This window comes from Polypterus senegalus, chromosome 10, assembly GCF_016835505.1.
Source record: "Polypterus senegalus isolate Bchr_013 chromosome 10, ASM1683550v1, whole genome shotgun sequence".
NCBI lineage: Eukaryota > Metazoa > Chordata > Cladistia > Polypteriformes > Polypteridae > Polypterus > Polypterus senegalus.
The window spans coordinates 2507642-2528642 of record NC_053163.1 but is presented as its reverse complement, the minus strand read 5'-3'; the positions used below and the strand labels follow the sequence as shown (position 1 = coordinate 2528642).

The window sequence follows — 21001 nt, the reverse complement described above, 5'->3', positions numbered from 1 at the left end:
TCGCGAGTCGCCCTTTTTCTTTTTTGGAGAGTGCGCACGCGCGGTTTTCTTTTTCTTTACGGACTGAGCTGACAGGATGAATTCATTTAAAGTAGAACGCCCCCGAACATAGTGGGCTCGATTCCATGGCGAGTTTATTCTTAACTCAGTAAATAAATAACAACACGGGGGTGGGCACTGACACTTCACCGGCCGCTCCTTCGGTTGCCCTCATCCGACTGCTTGGTGAACGGGAACGAACGAGCACGGCGACAGCGCACGGGCTCAAGCATGAGGTGAGCGGACCGCCGTTCGCCTAAGTTTATTGTTGTGGCGCCGCATACTGGCGTCACCTCGTATTTTTCATGACTAAATGCTTGTATCGTAAACAAAAAAAGCTTTCCATAAACTTTTACGTGCCTTTTCCCAGGCCAACACCGGATCAGTATCGGGCTGCCATGCTGCTCAGCGCCGCTGGGGACGCACTCGGCTACCGTAACCAGCTGTGGGAGTACAACGAGTCGGGCGCAGCGATCCACAGCGAGCTGGCCGAGCTGGGTGGACTGAAGGCCATTAGGGCAGCGCTGCCGGACTGGCCGGTCAGTGACGACACGGTGCTCCATCTGGCCACCGCTGAAGCTTTGGTCGCAGGTGACAAGCGTGCTGTTGCGCTTCGGTGGCACCCAGTGTGCCGACCATTAACCCTCGCAGCGCCCAAGAGATTAACTGGTCACAATCTGTCATTTTAGGTAAAGAGGGGGATGAGCTGCTCCAAGAACTGGCCTTCCGCTATGTAGAAGCCATGAAAGACATGGAAGGCAGGAAGCCGGGGCCCACAAGCATTCTGGGTAACTCTGTCCCTCTGCTGTCCCCCATGGCCACTCGTGGTTCACGTTTATCTCAGAAGTTGACCACTGGCTTGCTGTTTTCCACGCAGGCACCTCTCAGTTAAAGCCTGGTGCACCATTAGGATTCCGGATCCCTTTTAACCCTGAAGCCAGTGGCTGTGGAGCGGCCATGAGGTCCATGTGCATTGGACTGAGGTGAGGAGCTGGTGGTCACTGGCCAGTTTGCGATTTCTCTCCATCCTAATATTTCCCTCATGCCTTTCCCCCTCCCTTTAAGGTTTCCCCGTCCAGAGCAGCTGTCTGACCTGATCAGCGTGTCCATTGAGAGCGGCCGCATGACCCACCACCACCCGACTGGTGAGCCTGTGTGTGCTGTGGAGCAGTGCCAGTACCGCGTGGACTTTGCTTATTCTTACAGGCATCTGCTTCCTTTGCAGGGTTCTTGGGGTCTTTGGCTTCAGCCCTCTTCACCTCCTATGCTGTGCAGCAGCGACCTCTTCTGACGTGGGGGTCTGGCCTGATGGAGACTTTGCCAAAAGCCCTGCAGTATGTTGAGGGAGTGGGTGTTGATGTGGCAGAGAACCGCCGCGAATGGAGCTATTTCAGTGAGAAGTGGGCTTGGTAAGAGGGTCTGTCCCGTGTGAGGGAGGATGGGTCCCACTGTATAGACTCTGTTTGGACTCCCCTCTTTTCCTCTTGCTTAGGTATTTGTCTGAGCGGGGGCTCCAGGCGAGCGAGGGACCCGTGAAGTGGCCCACCCCCTATGGAGTAGAGGAGCGGGATGCGGTCTACAAGACTTTCAGTTTGTCGGGCTGGGCGGGGCGTAGTGGCCATGATGCTCCAATGATAGCCCTGGATGCTCTGCTGGGGGCCGGTGCAGACTGGGACGAGCTGTGTAGTCGAGCCATGTTCCATGGAGGTGGGGAGCCATCCTTGCTGCTCAAGCTGGGGCAGAATCCATCCCTGTGTCCCTTGTTTTCTTAAATGGCATCAATCTCTTCTTTTGCAGGTGACAGCGACTCCACAGGAGTGATCGCTGGGTGCTGTTGGGGAGTCCTCCATGGTCTCTCTGGGGTCCCAGAAGGAAACTACTGTGAGCTGGAGTACCAGACTAGACTGGAGCAAGCAGCAGAGCAGCTCTTTCAGCTGGCCTGGGGTTGAAAGTTCAGAGGTCAGGGTGTGTGCTCGGCCCTGCACTGTAGTTGTTCAATATTGTGGTTCACGTCCGTAGACAGAAGAAGCTGGCGCTGCCACAGAGATGCCTCCGCTGACGTCATGGGTTATCAATTAAAACTGAAATGGATTAACAGGAGACTGGCCTGGCGCTTGATTTCTTTGTTGTTATGATGGACACCTTCATCCAAAGTGGCTTCAGGTAACAGAGCTATCTGCCTGGTCGTTATCCTACCCGCCATATCCTAACACAGGGCCACAGGGGTCTGCTGGAAACAAACCCCAGGCAGGGCGCCAGCCCACCGCAGGACACACACACACACCAGAGACAATTTAGGATCGCCAATGCACCTGACCTGCATGTCTTTGGACTGTGGGAGGAAACTGGAGGACACGGGGAGAACATGCAAACTCTATACAGGGAGGACACGGGAAGTGAACCCGGATGGGTCTCCTAACTGCGAGGCAGCAGTGCCACCCACTGTGCCACCCGCCTACCTACATATTTTTCTTATTTAATCACAGGGTCAAGTGACTCACAAAAGTCCCATTTATTTTCAGCCTTTCATTTATGTGATCTTAGCAGGTTGTGGACAGTCTCGGCCTGCACCCGTGTGACATCTTCAGTGACTCGGTCATTGCAGGTGTGATTTTTGTCACAACTTACTTAGCTCAGTGCTCAGCTGCAAGCACAAGGCTTAAAATATCACAAAGCTGAGCTCATTCAGATCTCAAAGGTGAACTAAGACAAGTAGTGGCGGAATAAAGAAGAGATGACAATTGGGTGCTGTGGAGTGAATGACAGAGGAGAGGCTTATGGAGTGGTGGGGCAGGTGCAAGGGGCTATTTGAGGTCTCGTCCTGGTCATCCCACTGCACGGTAGGGAATGTAAGAAGGAGCTCAATGCTGTTTGGCTGCCAAAATGGGTTGACCTCGCAATAAGAAAAGCTGAAACTGTGCTGAGAAGTCAAGAGGGAGTCCTGTAATCGGCCAACAAGATGTAGCAGGTTCAGTCGTTATGTGTGGCCGCCGTCCCCCTACACGACTTTAAGATGGCTGTGCAGTATATAAGGCGATTGATTTCAACACGACTTGCAACCTCTTAAGTGTTTTTTCAAATTGGCCTGGCGTGAAAATTGTTGAAGTTTTTAATGTTGTGACATGCAAAGCAGGAGAGAAACTCTGAGCTGATCTGGTGGCTCTTGAGGTTCTTTTTTGAAGTCCAAAATATTCTGATCTTTTTAGCTTGAAATGTCATATGAGCCGATTCAGTGTTTCAGTTCCCATTGACCAATCACAAAGCGACTCCCCCATTTATGCTCTTACAAGCCTGACTGTGAAATGTCTGTGGAAAACCTGAGTAGATGGGCTGGGTGGGGTGGGCAGGAGGAGGACTGGATGGCATTTCCTCAAATCCGTACCAAATAAGAAACACTGAAGGACCTTGCTCAGCCGCTACCATTGCGTGTTTGTGCAGTTAAACAGATTGGCAATCAAAATGTAGCATGGTAGGCATAAGACACGGGCTAATCGAGTGAATACTGACGGCAAGCTCACTCTAGTCTTAAAGCAGAGATACTGCACAAATATCACATCATTCATTCTACATGGTGCCAGATTGCGTAGCTACCATAAAATGTCACCAAGTGCTCTGGAGGTGAATTTCTCCTTGGGGATTAATAAAGTATCTATCTGTTACATTGTATATAGCGCCTTTCATATCTATATCTATCTATCTAGCCACACAATTACAGAAGATGCTTTGAAAGTCTCCCAATTGTCCATTAGTCTGTAAAATCCTGGACGACAATCAGCTGGGAGAATAAGTGAGTAGTTAAGTGTAATAATACTTTAATACTACTTTACATTTACAGTGCATCCGGAAAGTATTCACAGCGCTTCATCACTTTTTCCACAGCCTTATTCCAAAATGGTTTAAATTCATTTTTTCCTCAGAATTCTACACACAACACCCCATAATGACAAAGTGAATAAGGTTTACTTGAGATTTTTGCAAATTTATTAAAAATAAAAAAATTGAGAAAGCACATGTCCATAAGTATTCACAGCCTTTGCCATGAAGCTCCAAATTGAGCTCAGGTCCATCCTGTTTCTCCTGATCATCCTTGATATGTTTCTGCAGCTTCATTGGAGTCCACCTGTGGTCAACTCAGTTGATTGGACACGATTTGGAAAGGCACACACCTGTCTATAGAAGGTCCCACAGTTGACAGTTCATGTCAGAGCACAAACCAAGTATGAAGTCAAAGGGATTGTCTGTAGACCCCCGAGACAGGATTGTCTCATGGCACAAATCTGGGGAAGGTTACAGAAACATTTCTGCTGCTTTGAAGGTCCCAATGAGCACAGTGGCCTCCATCATCCGTAAGTGGAAGAAGTTCGAAACCACCAGGACTCTTCCTAGAGCTGGCCGGCCATCTAAACTGAGCGATCGGCGGAGAAGGGCCAAGTCAGGGAGGTGACCAAGAACCCGATGGTCACTCTGTCAGAGCTCCAGAGATCCTTTGTGGAGAGAGAAGAACCTTCCAGAAGGACAACCATCTCTGCAGCAATCCACCAATCAGGCCTGTATGGTAGAGTGGCCAGACGGAAGCCACTTCTTAGTAAAAGGCACATGGCAGCCCGCCTGGAGTTTGACAAAAGGCACCTGAAGGACTCTCAGACCACGAGAAACAAAATTCTGTGGTCTGATGAGACAAAGATTGAACTCTTTGGTGTGAATGCCAGGCGTCATGTTTGGAGGAAACCAGGCACCGCTCATCACCAGGCCAATACCATCCCTACAGTGAAGCATGGTGGTGGCAGCATCAGGAACTGGGAGACTAGTCAGAATAAAAGGAAAGATGACTGCAGCAAAGTACAGAGACATCCTGGATGAAAACCTGCTCCAGAGCGCTCTTGACCTCAGACTCGGGCGACGGTTCATCTTTCAGTAGGACAACGACCCTAAGCACACAGCCAAGATATCAAAGGAGGGCTTCAGGACAACTCTGTGAATGTCCTTGAGTGGCCCAGACTTGAATCTGATTGAACATCTCTGGAGAGATCTTAAAATGGCTGTGCACCGACGCTTCCCATCCAGCCTGATGGAGCTTGAGAGGTGCTGCAAAGAGGAATGGGCGAAACTGGCCAAGGATAGGTGTGCCAAGCTTGTGGCATCACATTCAAAAAGAATTCAGGCTGGAATTGCTGCCAAAGGTGCGTCGACAAAGTATTGAGCAAAGGCTGTGAATACTTATGGACATGGGATTTCTCAGTGTTTTTATTTTTAATAAATTTGCAAAAACCTCAAGTGAACTTTTTTCATGTTGTCATTATGGGGTTTTGTGTGGAGAATTCTGAGGAAAAAAAATGAATTGAATCCATTTTAGAATAAGGCTGTAACATAACAAAATGTGGAGAAAGTGATGAAGCGCTGTGAATACTGTCCAGATGCGCTGTATATGGCGCTGTTCTCACTACTCAAAGCGCTAAGCAATTGCAGGTTAAGGGTCACCTTGCTCACGGGCCCCACAGAGCCGAGTCTCTTTTGGCATTTACGGGATTCCAACCAGCAACCTTCCGATTGCCAGTGCAGATCTCTAGCCTCAGAGCCACCACTCGGCCTGAGTGTGTGAGACGACAGCTGAACTGCTGAAGTCACAATGTGAGAAAATGGCATATAGTAAGAGAAGTGAACGTTAGCCTTGTGACATAAAGTCGGACGCCTTAACCATTACACCACTTTGTAGAGATATGCCTGTACCATAGGATCATCATCATCACCGACACATTTACAGAGTACAGTGAAGTTCTCTCTTGTATGTGCAAACGGGACACCTACAAATGGTCGATCACCACAGAATTCGGCCACTTTGGAATGGGTCACCACAGAAGCACGTAATCAAACACATCCACGACTCAATTAGGCTTGTGACCCAATCTCTACGAAACACTGGCACTATACCACACATGTGACGTACGCTGGGAATCACTTACTTGTTCAGACGGCACTGGTTGGTGTGGTGGAGTCACCGGTTAGTTGCTGTCCATCACTCCCAGGGATTCCGAGTTTGCGTCATCTAACATTCACAAGGCAACGGGACTGAGGAAGCGTAGTTGTTACGTGTCCTGTGACTCAAAGTCATGCAGCGTGATGCAGACCTGAATGTCACACATTGAGCAAGACATGAGAACTGGGCTGTTGGCCTTTGCCATTAGCACACATTACACAAATCTGAACATTACACATACCGGGGATCCCAGTTTTGTCCAGACAGCGTCATCGGGGGTTCACTCGGTGCTGTGGGTCACCATTTCTTTGTTATCCATCATTCCCAGGGTCCTGATTCTCTTTGCTCTAGGCAGTACAAGCACATCAAGAGTACATACTGGCCAGCCAGGCACAAGTGTAAACCAACAACAAACTTTATTAAGAAAACAGACATGAACATTTGGGCAGCAACAATGAGAACAGTGAAAGAGACAGAGAAATTCTGTGCCTGCCTCCATTTGACAGCTGGAGCTGCTCCCCATGCCGTTGGAATGTGAGGAGACGCCAAGGTGAGGAACCACAGCAGGTTAAATCGTGCGCTCCAGCAGGTAGACGCTACTCTGACATGAGGTGGCGATGAGGCCCTCCTGTTTGCCGCTGCTGCACACCGAGGTGCTATATACTCCACCAGGAAGGTCCAGGAATCGGCCTGAAGTCTGCCAGAAGACAAAGGAGGGGTTAGCAGGCAGGCCCTGTCTACTGTGGCGGCCCATACTGCTCCACAATGTCTGATGAAGGGCAGTGAAAGTTGGGAGTTAAAATGCAAGGACTCCCCATTCACAAAACGACGAGGAAGCAGAGGGGAGATGAAGTCAAATCAATAAAAACGCAGTCACAACTATGACCATGCCCTGGGATATTTAAAAAAAATAAAAATAAATGGATAAAAAAAAAGACACCAGGCACGCTAACAGGAGCTGTGTGGACTCTGGGATGAGAAGAATTGTGCAATGAGAGCCTGACCTGCTGCCCTACATTAGGGGCATCAACAAGTGAACCCTTGGGGCCAACTTATAAAAGTAAAAAATGGGTAAAATGAGACCAAGTTCTTAATATTAGAAATAATGAAAGGTAACACAGCAGCAAATACAAACAGCCAATAGCAGTCTACATGTTCTAAAACAAATGACAACATAAAAACAAAGAAAAATGAGAAAAATCTAGATTCTTATTCTTTTGGTCAGAGTGTACTTTAAGGGCATAGTTAATGAAATGTTTATAGACTCTTAACAGCAAGTTTAGAATGCGTACCAAACCTAAAGTATTACCCAAATAAGCTACCAGAGAGGGACTGATTTGTGTGTTATGCATACAAGGCATTCACTACATGATCTTTAAATGTCTCCTGATGTTCCTGTCAAGTCTTGAATGCACTTCTGTTTAGAAACAGAGAGGACGTGACAAGTGAAAACAACATCATGCCAAGTGTGGAACTGATGTCTGAAATGACACTCGGCCACATTTGAAACGGCCCGAAAGTCTTGTTGAAGAACTTCTCTTAAAGTTACAGCAGGAGTCAACTCTACTAATTCCTCTCATAATTTTAAAAACGTCCTCCTCTTAATCTCCATTTGCTTTAAAAGCTTCAGCTGCTTCACTCTGTCCTCCTTCCTCATTCTCCGAGGTCCTCAATCAGCCTCAGTCACTCTACTCCAGGGGTGGACAAAGTCGTTCCTGGAGGGCCGCAGTGGCTGCAGGGTTTTGCTCCAACCCAGTGGCCTAATAAGACGCCCTTACTGCTCAAGTGACACTTCTGCTTCACTTTAGGGGTCTCGCTCGTTAAGATTTTGAACCCTTATTGCTTAATTGAGCCTTAAACAGCTGTATTCTCGGTTTTAATTGCTCCCTATTAGCAATAAGATGCAAATGACAAAGGAGCCAGCAGTTCTGCATTTAGCTCGTTTCCATTTACACCTTTGTGTGTTTATCGTGCGCTGTTGGGTTTAATGAAATACTTGGAAGGAAAGTGATGAGGGAAAAGTGAAGGACTGAGAATTATTCCTCCATTTTAGACTTCAAATCATTTTTTCTGATATCCTTAGAAAGGAAAAAAAAAGATCTAGGATATGAGAATGACCTGACATGGTAGAGTTAAAGCACTAACAAGCCATGAAATTAAATTATTGGCAAGGATTTTCTTCTAACTAAGCAAGTGGGCTGGATCAGAAACCTGCAGCCACTGCGGCCCTCCGGGACTGACTTTGCCCACCCCTGAAATAAGGGTCTGAGCCAATTAATTACAACGATAGGAAAACAAGTTAATCAGCGGTGAAAACGGCTCACTAATTAAGAAGATGGTTAGAATGAAAACCTGCAGCCACTGCGGCCCTCCGGGAGCGGAGCTGGACAGCCCCCTGTACTCTCTAGTTTCCCTAGTGTTGTTTTGTCTTTTTTCATAATATGGAGACCAAAACTCTACACAGTCCTGCAGGCCTCACACATCATGCTATATAACCTATTAAACATTTAATGGAGTCTCTCCCCCCATCTTCATATAGGTGATTACATTTTCTTATATGGCGGGCACTTTCAGATACAGTTGCTTACATTTCTTTTGGTTTTCCAATTGGAGGCACAGGCAGGCAGGTGAAGTGACTTTCTCAGGGTCACACAGTGCCACTGGTGGGGTCTGAACCCCCGACCACCGCACCACACCGCCGGATTACAAGCCCACTTGGTCTCCTAGGTTCTTCCAATAAGGGGTCCTTTAAAATGTTAAGCCTCCCACTGTGTACTCAAACCTATTTTTACTTCCTACATGTAATGCTTTGCATGTCCTAACGTCAATTTGAATCTGTAATGATTCAGCTGATTCTGCATTTTCTGCCGTTCCTCCTATCATTTGTTAGTTATACTCCAATCCAGATCATTTACTGTATGGATGTTAACAACAGCAGCAGCTCCAGCACTGACACCTGCTGGACACCACTTGTAAGACACCAAATTCTAATGAAATTTCCCGTCTTGACCCCATCAGTTCAGTTCAAAGTTTATTGTCATGTGCACAGTAAATAAACGCGTTTCCCTGTACAATGAAATTCTTTCTTTGCTGTCCACACCAAATGACAAAACCAACGTATAACGAGAAACATAAATAATAAGTAGCAGAGGCAGCATAAAGTATAAAAATGGAATAGAAGTATAAAGGGTAACGTGCAGGTCGGTGTGTGATGGACAAGTCCAATACAGTTGTGTGAGGTCGACAGAATGAGGTGGCCAGCGGTTATAAACTCCAGTCAGTTGTTTAGGAGTCGAATGGCCTTGGGAAAGAAAGAGAGAAACTTCATTAGCCTGGAAGTCCTGCCTCTCATACTCTGTACCTCCTGTCTGAGGATAGAGGTGTGGACAGTTTGTGTTGGGGGTCCCCGAGGATCGAGGCAGTTGTAGATGCTCTGCAGAGAGGGCACTGGGGTCCTGCTGATCTTCCCTGCAGGCGCTTGCGGTCCATAGCAGTAGTGTTGCCGTACCACACGGTGATGCAGCTGGTCAAGATGCTCTCAACAATGCAGCTGTAGAAGTTGCCGAGGATCTTAGTCGACATACCAAACTTCCTCAGCCTCCTCAGAAAGTTGAGCCCTCTTGACCAGCTGTGTGGTGTTAAGTGTCCAAGTGAGGTCCTCGCTGATGTAGACACCCAGGTATTTAATACTGCTCACCCTCTCCACTTCAAGCCCTCAGATGAACAGGGACCGGTGAGGTCTCCGCTCCTTCCTCATGTCCACTATCATCGCCTTCGTCTTGACTGTGTTGAGGGTGAGGTTGTTGTCCTCACACCGTGACGCCAGATTGTCCACCTCCCTCCTGTAGGCCGCCTCATCCCCACCAGTGATGCGTCCTATCACTGCGGTGTCGTCTGCGAACTTTACAACGATGTTCTGTTAGTCGGAGGCGACGCAGTTGTGGGTCAACAGGGTTTAGAGGATGGGGCTGACGACGCGTCCCTGTGGGGTGTTCTGGTGTTTAAACCAATTTTGCCCTCAACTCACTTCTTTTAGTTTGGTTACTAGTCCTAGTTTTTAAAGTCTTTTTGTAAACCAAATACGCAAGTTCATATTAACCGCTAATGATTGTATGCTTTCACTGCATTCTAACAGCTGTAAATGGGCAAATTTAAGAAATTCAGCTTAACTGGAAAGCAACATAAATATGAATTAAACTAGTTCATATTTCACAAGTGCGCCCGGCCTGTATCCTGAAGCGTTGGGTGCTACTCCTGGACAGGCACCCACACAGTCCTTACTAACGCCACGACCAAACCACCATGACTGGTACGAGTGGGGAGACCCTGAAGAAAATCCTGCCATCTTGGACATTGCTAGTGCGCCTGCGCCAACTCACCATCATGGTGTTCTTGTCGATGACTCTGCACATGTTCGACTCACTGCCCGAGGCCACTATGTACTCGCTCCCCAGGTAATGGCAGCTGTAAATCTGTGAAGGTATAAGCACCGCCATGAGATATAGCAGACCGGTCAGCGAGGTTCACTTATTAAGGCCCAGAGTGTGCTTACCAGGGAGTGTCCCGTGTGGTCATCAGGGATGTCACTCAGCTTGTTCCCCGTCTTATAGTCCCAAAGCTGCACAGAAGGGTGGCAGTTTTAATGTGGCGCTCTACAGGAGGCTGCTTCAAAAGATCACACGACATGACACTGACCTCTAAGGCGTTCTCTTTCCTCCACGAGCCTGTAAGAATCTGATTAGTTGAAGCGTCCACCTCCAGGGCGTCGCCACAAATATGGGGACCGAACAGCTTCCTTGAGGGGTGCAACAAAAAAACGGCAATGACTTAACAGGGTGGAGCGGGACATCTGGAGGGTTAGGGTTAGGGCCACACTTACCTCACAGCAGTGACCTGATTCATGTCCCAGAACTGCAGAGAGAGACAGAAGGGTCACTTTATAGTGCCACTGGGGTACGGGCCCTGCCCTACAACACCGAACTCGGTGACGTTCTTACCTGCACTGTGTTATCCCACCCGCCCGAGATGAACTCTGTCTCCATATCTGGGTGGAAAGCCACCGCAAACACCCGGAAACGGTGCCCATCCATCTTGTTCAATGCGATGCTGAGTTAGACACGAGAGGCACATGAGAAGAACAGCAGGGACTGAGATGCTGGCACAAGTGACTGCCACCTGCACACACAAACACTCTGAAGCTTACCTGCCCTGGCACGTCTGAACCAGCTGCCTCGTCTCCGTATCATACACGTGCAGCTTGCAGTCTGAGCCGCTGGTGACGAATCGGGAACCAGAGGGGGAAAGTGCCACCGAGAGGGTCTGCCGGTCTCCCTCCTCTATGGAGCACAGGCACTGTTTGCCAGAGACGTGCCACAGACGCACGTGCCCACTGGCATCTGCGTGAGAAGGAGATATGAGACACCGTTAGGATGGGACAGAATGGTTGCCTATGTATCCTTACACCCTGGAGGCACTCACATGTAGCCAGGAGAAGCAAGTCTTTCCACTTGTCATTGATGTCCAGGAACTGCAGGCTGGTGACGGGAAGAGCAGCCATCAAGATCTCGCTGTCACTCAACTGGTAGAGAAACGTGCCATCAACTGGATGGAAGACCTGGAGCAAAAACCAAAAGAGCAGGATGAGGGGAGAGCGTGGAGGCGGGCAGCTCAAGCGCCTTGGGGAGACACTCACCTTGATGTCACCATTGCTCAGCCCTACTGCCAGTAAGGTGCCCTTGCCATTGAAGCGTGACGTCATGACAACCGATCCGCAGTCTCTGCGCATAAAGTTACATCACCGTCAGTCAAGGAGCAAAGGCTGTGTTTTGGGGGGGCGCTGACCCCTACGTGAACTTACACTTTGTTTCTGATCTTCAGGGGTCCTTCTGTACTTGGGTCTGGCAAGGGGCTGGCAGAATGGTCACTCGTGCCAAAGTCAGAGTCATCCTGGTAGGTCGTGGCACGGCTGGAAATCAGGGATCGCCGGGGGGTCACAAATAGCCCAAAAGACATGATAACTGAGCAGAGGGAGACAGAAACGGAAAAGGAGGCAGGAGGGCAAAAACCTGCGTAGAGGCGAGAGACAAGACAACACGTGAAGTGCCTTTAGCAACAAGCAGCAATACAAACTGGGAACAATGGGAAAGTACTCGCCCCCTTACCGATACCCTCTGTTTGGTTTAATGGGCACAACGAACGGTCAAAATGAGATATTAGAAAAAGTAAACCGGGTGGACACACAGAGGTTTCTAAATCACGACTTTTTATTCAGTCGAACAAAGTTACCCAAGAGCCCGTCACCCGTCTGAAAGGTTTATTGACCCCCACTGCCTCAATATCTGGTGGCCACACTTTAGCAGTAATAATGACAATAAAAGGCTTCTCGTCATCTGATGTCCATCTTTCACCTCACCCGCTGCTCTCTGTTCTGCTTCATAACCCGAAGATGTTTGGACATTCGTCTGGAGAATATTCTGGTACGGTTCCTTCACTAGTTCTTCCAAAGCATCCCCACCTCTTCACACTAGCACCTCTGTTTTATTGTATGTTCTTCTTCTTATTATTACTGTCAAACACCAGACATGGTGGGCCCGTGTCGTCTAGAAAGTTCTACTTTTGGAATAACGTGCTATGGCCTGGCAAGTCAAAAGGCTCAGCCTCATCCGCGCACGTCTTTCCTCTTGGATGGCACAGGTGTTTGCCTTGCTCCATCAATCCCTCCTTCTGTCTTATCATGGACTCCCTTTAACTGAGAGGCCTGCAGGTGTTTGGTTGCCCTTCTGGACTCCTCTGTGACTTCTTAAATGAGCCTCACTGAAGACTTGGATCACTTTTGTGGAAAAAGTCCCCACTAATCCAAGTGGTCCCCATTTTTAGTTAATGGCTCTCACTCACTGTGGCGTGCTGGAGTCCCAGAGCCTTAGCACTCAGGTAAGGGTAACAAAACCATTTGTGAGTTTCCTTTTAGCTTCTCTCTTCTGCAACCTCCCCTTTCCATTGATTCCTAATGCTGTTCTAGACAAGTGGCGAGGTTTAGATTAACATGGCTGCCAGTGTTTAGGCAGAGGAGCTTAATTAGCAGTTCAATTTGGTCAGTTGTTAAAGTGAGTGACTAAGGGGGTAAAACTGGTGTTGTGTAACTTTATTACTTAAAAATATCAAGAAGCACTTTGGACACGGTGGTCTCTGTTTCCTCAGGTTCCCGTTATCTAATATGACATTTTGTCTAAAGGTCCGACGCCATTCTTTCTTACAAATAACAAAAAGCAGAGGATATCACAAACCAGGCAAATCCTTTTAGTTTTCTTTAGCATGGGACAATGGCGTGAGGTGTGAAGGATGTGTGCATCCTTAGAGCATGTGCTGAACAGCTGGCAGGGGTCTTCACGGATATTTTCAACCTGTCCCTTGCCCAGGCAGCGGTGCCAGCATGCTTCAAAACCACCTCCATAGTGCCAGTGCCGAAACACTCATCACCAATGTGCCTGAATGACTACCGCCCTGTAGCACTCACGCCCATAGCTATGAAGTGCTTTGAGCGACTGGTACTGGCACACCCCAAGACATGCCTGCCCCCCACACTGGATCCTCACCAATTTGCCTACCGTAACAATAGGAGTACAGAGGATGCGGTAACCACAGCGCTTCACGGTGTACTCTCACACCTGGACAATAAGAACACCTATGCAAGATTGCTGTTTGTTGACTTCAGCTCAGCATTTAATACAGTCATCACTTCCAAGTTGATCACTAAACTTGTGGATCTTGGTATCAATAATTCTATCTGTAATTGGATCATGAACTTCCTGACCAACAGACCCCAGCATGTCAGGTCAGGCCATGACTGCTCTACCACCATTACACTCAACACTGGCGCTCCACAGGGCTGCGTGTTGAGCCCGTTCCTCTACTCCCTTTTCACTCATGACTGCAGGCCCATGTATGGATCCAATTCCATCATCAAGTTTGCAGACGATACCACGGTGATCGGTCTCATCAGTGATAACGATGAGTCTAATTACAGGGAGGAGGTAAAACACTTAGCTGCGTGGTGCGCTGAAAATAACCTGCTCCTGAATACCACCAAAACCAAGGAGCTCATCGTGGACTTCAGGAAGAAGAAGGGAGACACCCACCACCCCATTCACATCAATGGCATGGCCGTCGAACGGGTTTCCAGCTTTAAATTCCTGGGGATACATATCTCGGAGAACCTGTCATGGACAAACAACACCTCCAGCCTGGTCAAGAAGGCCCATCAGCGCCTCTTCTTCTTGAGGATACTGAAGAAGAGCCAACTATCTGCTGTCATACTGGGCAACTTCTACCACTGTGCGATAGAGAGCATCCTGACGAACTGTATTACAGCCTGGTATGGGAATTGCTCTGTTGCTGACCGCAAGGCACTGCAGCGGGTGGTGAAAACCGCACAACGCATCATAGGGACTCCACTTCCGGCCATTGAGGACGTTCACAAGAAGAGATGTTTACGCCGAGCTCGTTGCATTCTTAAGGACTCCTCTCATCCAGCCAACAAACTCTTCCAGCTCCTCCCCTCCAGTAGGCGCTACAGGAGCCTTCCGACTAAAACCAGCAGGGTTAGGAACAGCTTCTTCCCCACAGCGGTCACACTTCTGAACTCAGTCCCCCGTTGAACCTTCACATCCACACACTTAATCCTCTACACTACTCCTTCTCCCTTCCTTGTACATATCTGTACATACCTGTGCACACACAGCACACCTGTACATTGTACATCATACATCATATATTGTACATCTGTATATATTACAATACTCATAGTATTACTGCACATACATAACACACCTGTATGTTGTACATCTGTATGTATATATATATATATATATATAGAGTACTTATAGTATTATAGTACATACAAATACATGTATAGGTATATAAATGTATATTGTAAAATATGTATATTTGCCATCCGCATTTAGAACATTTGTATATCTATTTATATATATCTATATATCTATTCCCATCTTCACTGTGCTCTTAACTGTACATATCGTATTTAACTGTAAATATCGTATTTAACTGTACATAATACATAATATGCACATATTATATTTATTGTACTTCTGCTCTTTGCACTTCTGATTAGATGCTAAACTGAATCTCGTTGCCCTGTATTTATACATGTGTAATGACAATAAAGTGAATCTAATCTAATCTAATCTAATGTGTTACAGGCTGACCCCATCAAACCATGGCCAGGCCCCAATAACTCAAGATACGGCCTAAAGCTTGACCGTAACAGTCCACTAATTTATGGACACTTGACCTGCACGTTTCAATTGTAAAAGCCTGCCTCAGCTCGACATTTCCTCCTTCTTGATTCGTAGGCCATGACTTGGGGCACTGAGGCAAATTTAAAACATTGAAGGGTTGAACCAAAAACAGAACGGTCCGTTTTCAAGGGTAGTGCTGCCCTCTGGTGGGCTTATAACACAAGCACAACACATAATAAAAAATGAATAAGACTCGCTCGTTTCACGGACTGCAGTAATATTGAACTTGCTGTTTTCAATTGTTTGATGGAGTTGTTTTCTTTTATAATATTTTGTTTTCAAATTAAAAAAATAACCCAAAATGGTTCGTATTTACTTAAAGTTTGCAAAATACTTTCAAGTCAAGATTTGAAGGCCTCCAGAAAGTGTTGCTTTCAACTTGTATAGACAGATATTTTATTAATCCCAAGGGGAAATTCACATAATCCAGCAGCAGTATACTGATAAAAAAAAAAATAAATTAAATAGTAATAAAAATGCATGTAAAAGCAGACAATAACTATGAGTAATGTTAGCATTTCTTCATGCCAGCATCTCTTGCTGGTGAAACATTTTTTTTTCTTAATATTATATGTCACATATTTCCAAATTATACACATCCACGCAGTCTCCCCTTCCAGTAACCCCTCGTCCCTTCCACGAAATATCATTTTCAATGAGCACCAGCACTCGCCCATATAAAGCGGGCACCTGCTCTCCGGTTTTATTGGGACGTGTTTATCTGTTTTCCATTTTCCAGCTCGTATCGACAAGAACTCACCTTTACCAACGTGAACAAAACGCCGCTCGTCTGAAGCAAACACAAGCACGCGTCCCGCCGCCCTCCCCTTCTTTAAAGTTGCACTTTTCACAGTCCGCGTTCTTACAAGTCTGAGTGTCTCTCGTTTCCACGACAACTACCGTTTCCAGATGCCCGCCCGGAATAGTCTGCGCAGACTCAGTAAGGACCTGCACGTGAAGTGCTTGGCGCCATCTTTAACGAGGGCAATGGTTGCTTCAGCCAGTACATGAGATGGCGTTGCCCTTACTTGCTATTTAGCGCATGCGTAATACCATAGGACGGTCCGCGGGTTTGTATCCGCAGATCGAGGTGGGCGCTGCGCACGACTGACTGTTCCGGCAAGGTAAAGAATGGGCAACTGACGTAACAGGCCAACGATTACAAATAATTAGGAAATGAGAATAAAACCAACAGTACAAGGAGTTGGCGTGGTGACTGGTGAGGGTTAACGGCTATGGTGTCCTCGGTTCACATGTTAACGTTTCACGTTCTCCTCGCGCCCGCCTTGGGTTTTCTGTACATAAACCGTTTCCGAGACACCCGCAGGTATTAATAAATTAGATGATTTTCTTCAGAAAACATAATATCCATGAATTCATTTGACATTTCTTTTAGACTTTAATTAGTTACGTCATTAAGTTAAAGGAGTGATGAGAACTGTGAAGACAAAGAACAGCGACGTGCTGTTTACGGGGGTTGATGAGACCGCAACGGCACTCGTCCTGTCACTTTTAAACTCCGTTGGAATCTCCTTTAGTTTTACTGAATCAGTGTGACATTTACGTTTTCTTGTCCTCCACTGTCAACTGGCCCTAATTCCACAATGCGTTAATGGGCAGGTATCGCTGGTCCCCAGTCCTGTTAATCAGTTTCTACTTTGTTTTCTGTGATTTATTTATTTGTGTTCTAATTCTGTGTTTAGTAATTTGTCAAATCTTTACTTCCATTTGAGAACTTGTGGCAGTGCTGAACTGACTCCCGATAGTCCCCATGACAGGACTGGAGGGTCACCTCAGTGAGCTTAGGCCCCCGGGGACGATCTTGGAGAACAATGACGTCACAAAAATCAAAACGAGGAGCCGCCTTGTCTTTTATGAATTACTCGTCACAGATCTCAGGAATTCAAAAGCATTTGGCAGACCTCCACACCGCAAAAAAAAAAAAAACGAAATCTGAGCCAATGGAAAAGCATTTCTATCGTGACATTAAATCTTGTTTTCCTAATTGTAAGAATTATTGACTTGGAATTACGAACGTTTAGCTTACTTTAAGAAGTAAACTTGTCAAGTAAACTTTGCTTTCCCCATTGGCAGTTTTTTTTTTTTTTATACTAAATAAAAGCAAAACAAGTTAAACATTTCTTGTCTCGTTTTTGCTTAAGCGTTTTATTTGCTCCGTAAACGTAATTCAAGTTTCCAAACTGTGCATTCACTGTGCTGTCACCATTGGCTCGTTTAGTTAAAGGATGCGTTTGCTATTTTTCAGGTTAAACTTACGTCTTCACAAAGTAACTGGACACTTAAAATTGGGTTGTAAAGTGCAGCTTTTTTTGTTTTTTAAATACATTTTAAAATGTCCTCGTCTGTTCTTGCAGTCTGTGGTAGGCTGGCACCCTGCCCGGGGGTTGTTTCCTGCCTTGTGCCCTGTGCTGGCTGGGATTGGCTGTGGCAGACCCCGTGCCCCTGTGTTAGGCTATAGCGGGTTGGACGATGACTGACCGACTGACCGACTGACTGTTCTTGCAGTGTGTATGAAGCCACTGAGGGGTACACAGTTCCACAGGTGGATGCAAAAGCCTTAAAACACACTAAATACGCCCACTTTGAAGCAGCAAAAGTTTCCATTTAAGAAATGGCGCCCTCGGCACCCGTCCACGTGATCACGAAAGGAAACTGGAAAGAACGATTGGATCTCGGATTCTTGGAACGTTTCTCTCGGGGTGAGCGTTTCCTGTTTGCTCGGCCGCCATACAAATGTTGATGTCACAGCCGAACGCCAGGTCCACGTCGGGGTCCCTTGTAGAAAATTCACTTCAGGTTGGCAAACAAACCCCTGGGCACTGGTGCCCCTTGCAGGCTGCTTTACAAGGAACTGTGACTCGTCCCTCGAGTGATTCTTAAGTGACCCTGAAAACTTGTTGGAAGACAAAAAAGGGGCCAACCAGAAAGTAACACCCCGTCGTTTAAAACGAGAGAAGTAATCAAGCGTTGCCAACTCGCCCGAAAACTCGCAGCCAGTTTACCAAACTACCAGTCCACCCACTTGATCCATCAGCTCCCTCATCACGGACGTGTTCAGGGGCTGTCTGGCCACTTGTGCGCTCCATTCATTCGCGATGGCGGCTCTTATTGTCCTTTAGCCGCCTCAGCTTGGAGCTTCTCCAGGGTTCGGCTGTTGTCCTTGAGTCGAGGCAGAAAGGCATTCATGCAAGCGCCGTTTCGATTGTCTCCGTATTTCTTAACATCAAGCGCATTCACTTCGTCATTCCGACGCCTCCACTTCTAACACGTGTTGCTGCCGCGTGCTAAAAGCTCAACGCTCCGGACTGACGACGTGAAACCTGAATTGTAGAATTTCTCTGCAAATTTATTAGCAATTGTAAGAGACGGCTGGCAGCTCAACCCGGCCGGGACGCCCCTGGGATGGAAGGCTGCTTTTCATGGACACTGTCTCCCCCCAAAACACCAGATGGCAGCTCACCCGAACTGCGGCGGTGCCCCAGATTCCTGCAGGGTCCTATGGGACACGTAGTTTAATACCACAGCCCTGCTGGGTACCGTGGGTGCCGCCAGGGGATGCTGCAAGAGAACGGGAGGCGTCCATAGCCTGGAAGTACTTGTGACGATGCGGGTTCGCTGCCTGCCCCCACTGTCCACCCGGGAGCCCTTGAACCCGTCACCATCGGTAATGTCACGGCAGTGCGGCACAACAAACAGAGCAAGGGGATGGTGCAAAATGTGCAAAAGTGCTTTTATTAAAACCAACAACAAAGCAGTGTCCAAATTAAATAAAGTGCAGTGCTTTTCAAAAGTCTTCAATAAATTAATAGTCCATTCAAACAGAAGGGAAGTGGAGGTTAAAATCCAATTTAAAAAAGTCTTTTAAAAACAACAAGGTTAAGACAATGCTGGAAACATCCATCCATCCATCATCCATCATCCAGACCGCTATATCCTAACTACAGGGTCACGGGGGTCTCCTGGAGCCAATCCCAGCCAACACAGGGCGCAAGGCAGGAAACAAACCCCGGGCAGGGTGCCAGCCCATCGCAGGGCACACACGCCCACACGCCCGGGACAATTTAGGATCACCAATCTACGTAACCTGCATGTCTTTGGACTGTGGGAGGAAACCCACGCAGACACAGGGAGGACCAGGGAAGCGAACCCAGACGGGTCTCTTAACTGCGAGGCAGCAGCGCTACCCACTGCGCCACCTTGCATCCCATGCTGGAAACAGTCTCTTTAAAAATCCAAAGCCCGGCGTCTTTTATTTGGCAGCCCCCCTGTTGAGAAGCCTGATGGGAGAAGCAGGGGAGCCGCCAGGTAAAAGACGTCGGGCTTTGGATTTTTAAAGAGACTGTTTCCAGCATTGTTTTAACCTCGTTGTTTCTATTGGATTTTAAGCTCCACTTCACTACTGTTTTAATTTATTGAAGACTTTTGAAAAGCGCGGCACTTTATTTCATTTGGACACTTGTTTTGTTGCTGTTTTTAATAAGAGCACTTGACACTTTTTGCTCCGTTTGTTGTGCCTCACTGCCGTGCTCATCGGTGACGGGTTCAAGGGCTCCCGGATGGACGATGAGAGCATGGAGTGAACCCGCATCGTCACAAGTACTCCCAAGTCATGAGGATGGAAGCTCCGAAGTACTTCCAGGTGGACAAAAGGACAGAAGTCCTTCTGGTTCAAGGGCCATATAAAGGACTGGTGGAGACCCAGCAAGCGAGCCGGAGTCGGGTGGAGGAGCGCAGGAGGAAGAGGATGGTGTTTGATGATTTGTATTGTGGCTGTGGTGCTCAGGGCCCTGTTTATAGAAGAAGGAGGATTAAAAACACTTCTTACTGCTTTAACTTGGCGCCCTGAGCTTCTGTCTGTCTGTCTGTCTGTGGGCTTAAAGGGGCAACAGCCAGCAGAAGAGTCGCGTTGACTTTGTGCGCACTGTGTTGTGTTTGAAATCTCAATTTGGTGTTTGTGCCCCTCAGTCCACACTCACTGGCCCACAATGACAAAGTGAGGTTTTCACAAAGATTTGCAAATTTATTAAAAATCAAACAAACAAAAAATAATTCGGGGGCTTTAGTGTGGCCCTTCCTCCAGTTTGCTTTAAGTCTCCTTGAGATGTTTCCAGAACTTGAGTTGTGACCAACTGAATGGCCCGGACGTCATTTAGAAAGGCACGGGTAGAGAAGGTGCCGCAATTCACGCTGCGTGTCAGGACAAGAGACCTTCAAGCCATAAAGCCCCTCCGTAGACCTCAGGCCGAGGGGATCAAACCGCATGTGCAGCTTCGAGTGTTCCCAGGATCACGAGGTCTCTTCTGAGAGTCAGCCAGACCGAGCAACCTGGAATAGTGGGCCATGGTGCAGGGTGGTGACCCCAACGGCCATTGTAAGAGACCTTGAGGAGACGTCCTCTGCTGAGATGACAGAGCCGCACATTTACGGCAGAGTATGGGGGCCACGGGGCTCAGGGAGCAGAAAACAGAACTCTAAGCACTATGACTGGTGGAGACCGGGCACTGCCCATCACCTGGCAGAGGCAGCATATGCTATGGGGGTGCAGGGAGACCCTAAAATACAGAAATGTAATTATTTGTTCTGGGTTGTGTGGCTCCCCCAAGCCTAAATGTCCAACTCCGCCCACGATATAGACAAAGAACACGGCAACCAA

The 21001-nt window shown here is 47.6% G+C and overlaps 2 protein-coding genes across 3 annotated transcripts; one reads left to right on the top strand and one right to left on the bottom strand.

Annotated features, from left to right (window-relative positions):
- Nucleotides 1-40: 40 nt before the first annotated feature.
- On the top strand, nucleotides 41-2139 carry adprh (ADP-ribosylarginine hydrolase). Its single transcript, XM_039764858.1, has 8 exons — nucleotides 41-275; nucleotides 410-630; nucleotides 729-827; nucleotides 917-1022; nucleotides 1105-1184; nucleotides 1265-1448; nucleotides 1532-1746; nucleotides 1837-2139. The coding sequence occupies exons 1-8, from the start codon at nucleotides 271-273 to the stop codon at nucleotides 1986-1988; spliced, it is 1062 nt and encodes a 353-aa protein (XP_039620792.1). The 5' UTR covers nucleotides 41-270; the 3' UTR covers nucleotides 1989-2139.
- A 4271-nt stretch (nucleotides 2140-6410) lies between these two features.
- On the bottom strand, nucleotides 6411-16251 carry LOC120536479 (uncharacterized WD repeat-containing protein alr3466-like). Of its 2 annotated transcripts, none has more exons than XM_039764856.1 (11): nucleotides 16088-16251; nucleotides 11871-12078; nucleotides 11706-11790; nucleotides 11492-11627; nucleotides 11217-11409; nucleotides 11011-11119; nucleotides 10893-10924; nucleotides 10709-10808; nucleotides 10566-10631; nucleotides 10393-10485; nucleotides 6411-6710 (listed from the first exon to the last, which is right to left on the bottom strand). In XM_039764856.1, exons 2-11 carry the CDS (start codon nucleotides 12023-12025, stop codon nucleotides 6582-6584), a joined length of 1098 nt encoding a protein of 365 aa, XP_039620790.1. In that variant the 5' UTR covers nucleotides 12026-12078; nucleotides 16088-16251; the 3' UTR covers nucleotides 6411-6581. The 2 variants fall into 2 exon arrangements, with proteins under 2 accessions (XP_039620790.1, XP_039620791.1); XM_039764857.1 differs by having other exon boundaries at nucleotides 11871-12030.
- Between the last annotated feature and the right edge of the window lie 4750 nt (nucleotides 16252-21001).

What these genes read in the sequence shown, in the direction of transcription:
- LOC120536479 (XM_039764856.1), bottom strand. Translation starts at nt 12,025, where the DNA reads ATGTCTTTTGGGCTATTTGTGACCCCCCGGCGATCCCTGATTTCCAGC. An exon ending in GTTCAGACGTGCCAGGGCAG is followed by an intron (nt 11,120 to 11,216) that starts GTAAGCTTCAGA and finishes TGTCTAACTCAG; the next exon opens with CATCGCATTGAACAAGATGG. An exon ending in GGAAAGAGAACGCCTTAGAG is followed by an intron (nt 10,632 to 10,708) that starts GTCAGTGTCATG and finishes CCTTCTGTGCAG; the next exon opens with CTTTGGGACTATAAGACGGG.
- adprh (XM_039764858.1), top strand. An exon ending in CGCTGAAGCTTTGGTCGCAG is followed by an intron (nt 631 to 728) that starts GTGACAAGCGTG and finishes CTGTCATTTTAG; the next exon opens with GTAAAGAGGGGGATGAGCTG. An exon ending in TCGAGCCATGTTCCATGGAG is followed by an intron (nt 1,747 to 1,836) that starts GTGGGGAGCCAT and finishes CTTCTTTTGCAG; the next exon opens with GTGACAGCGACTCCACAGGA.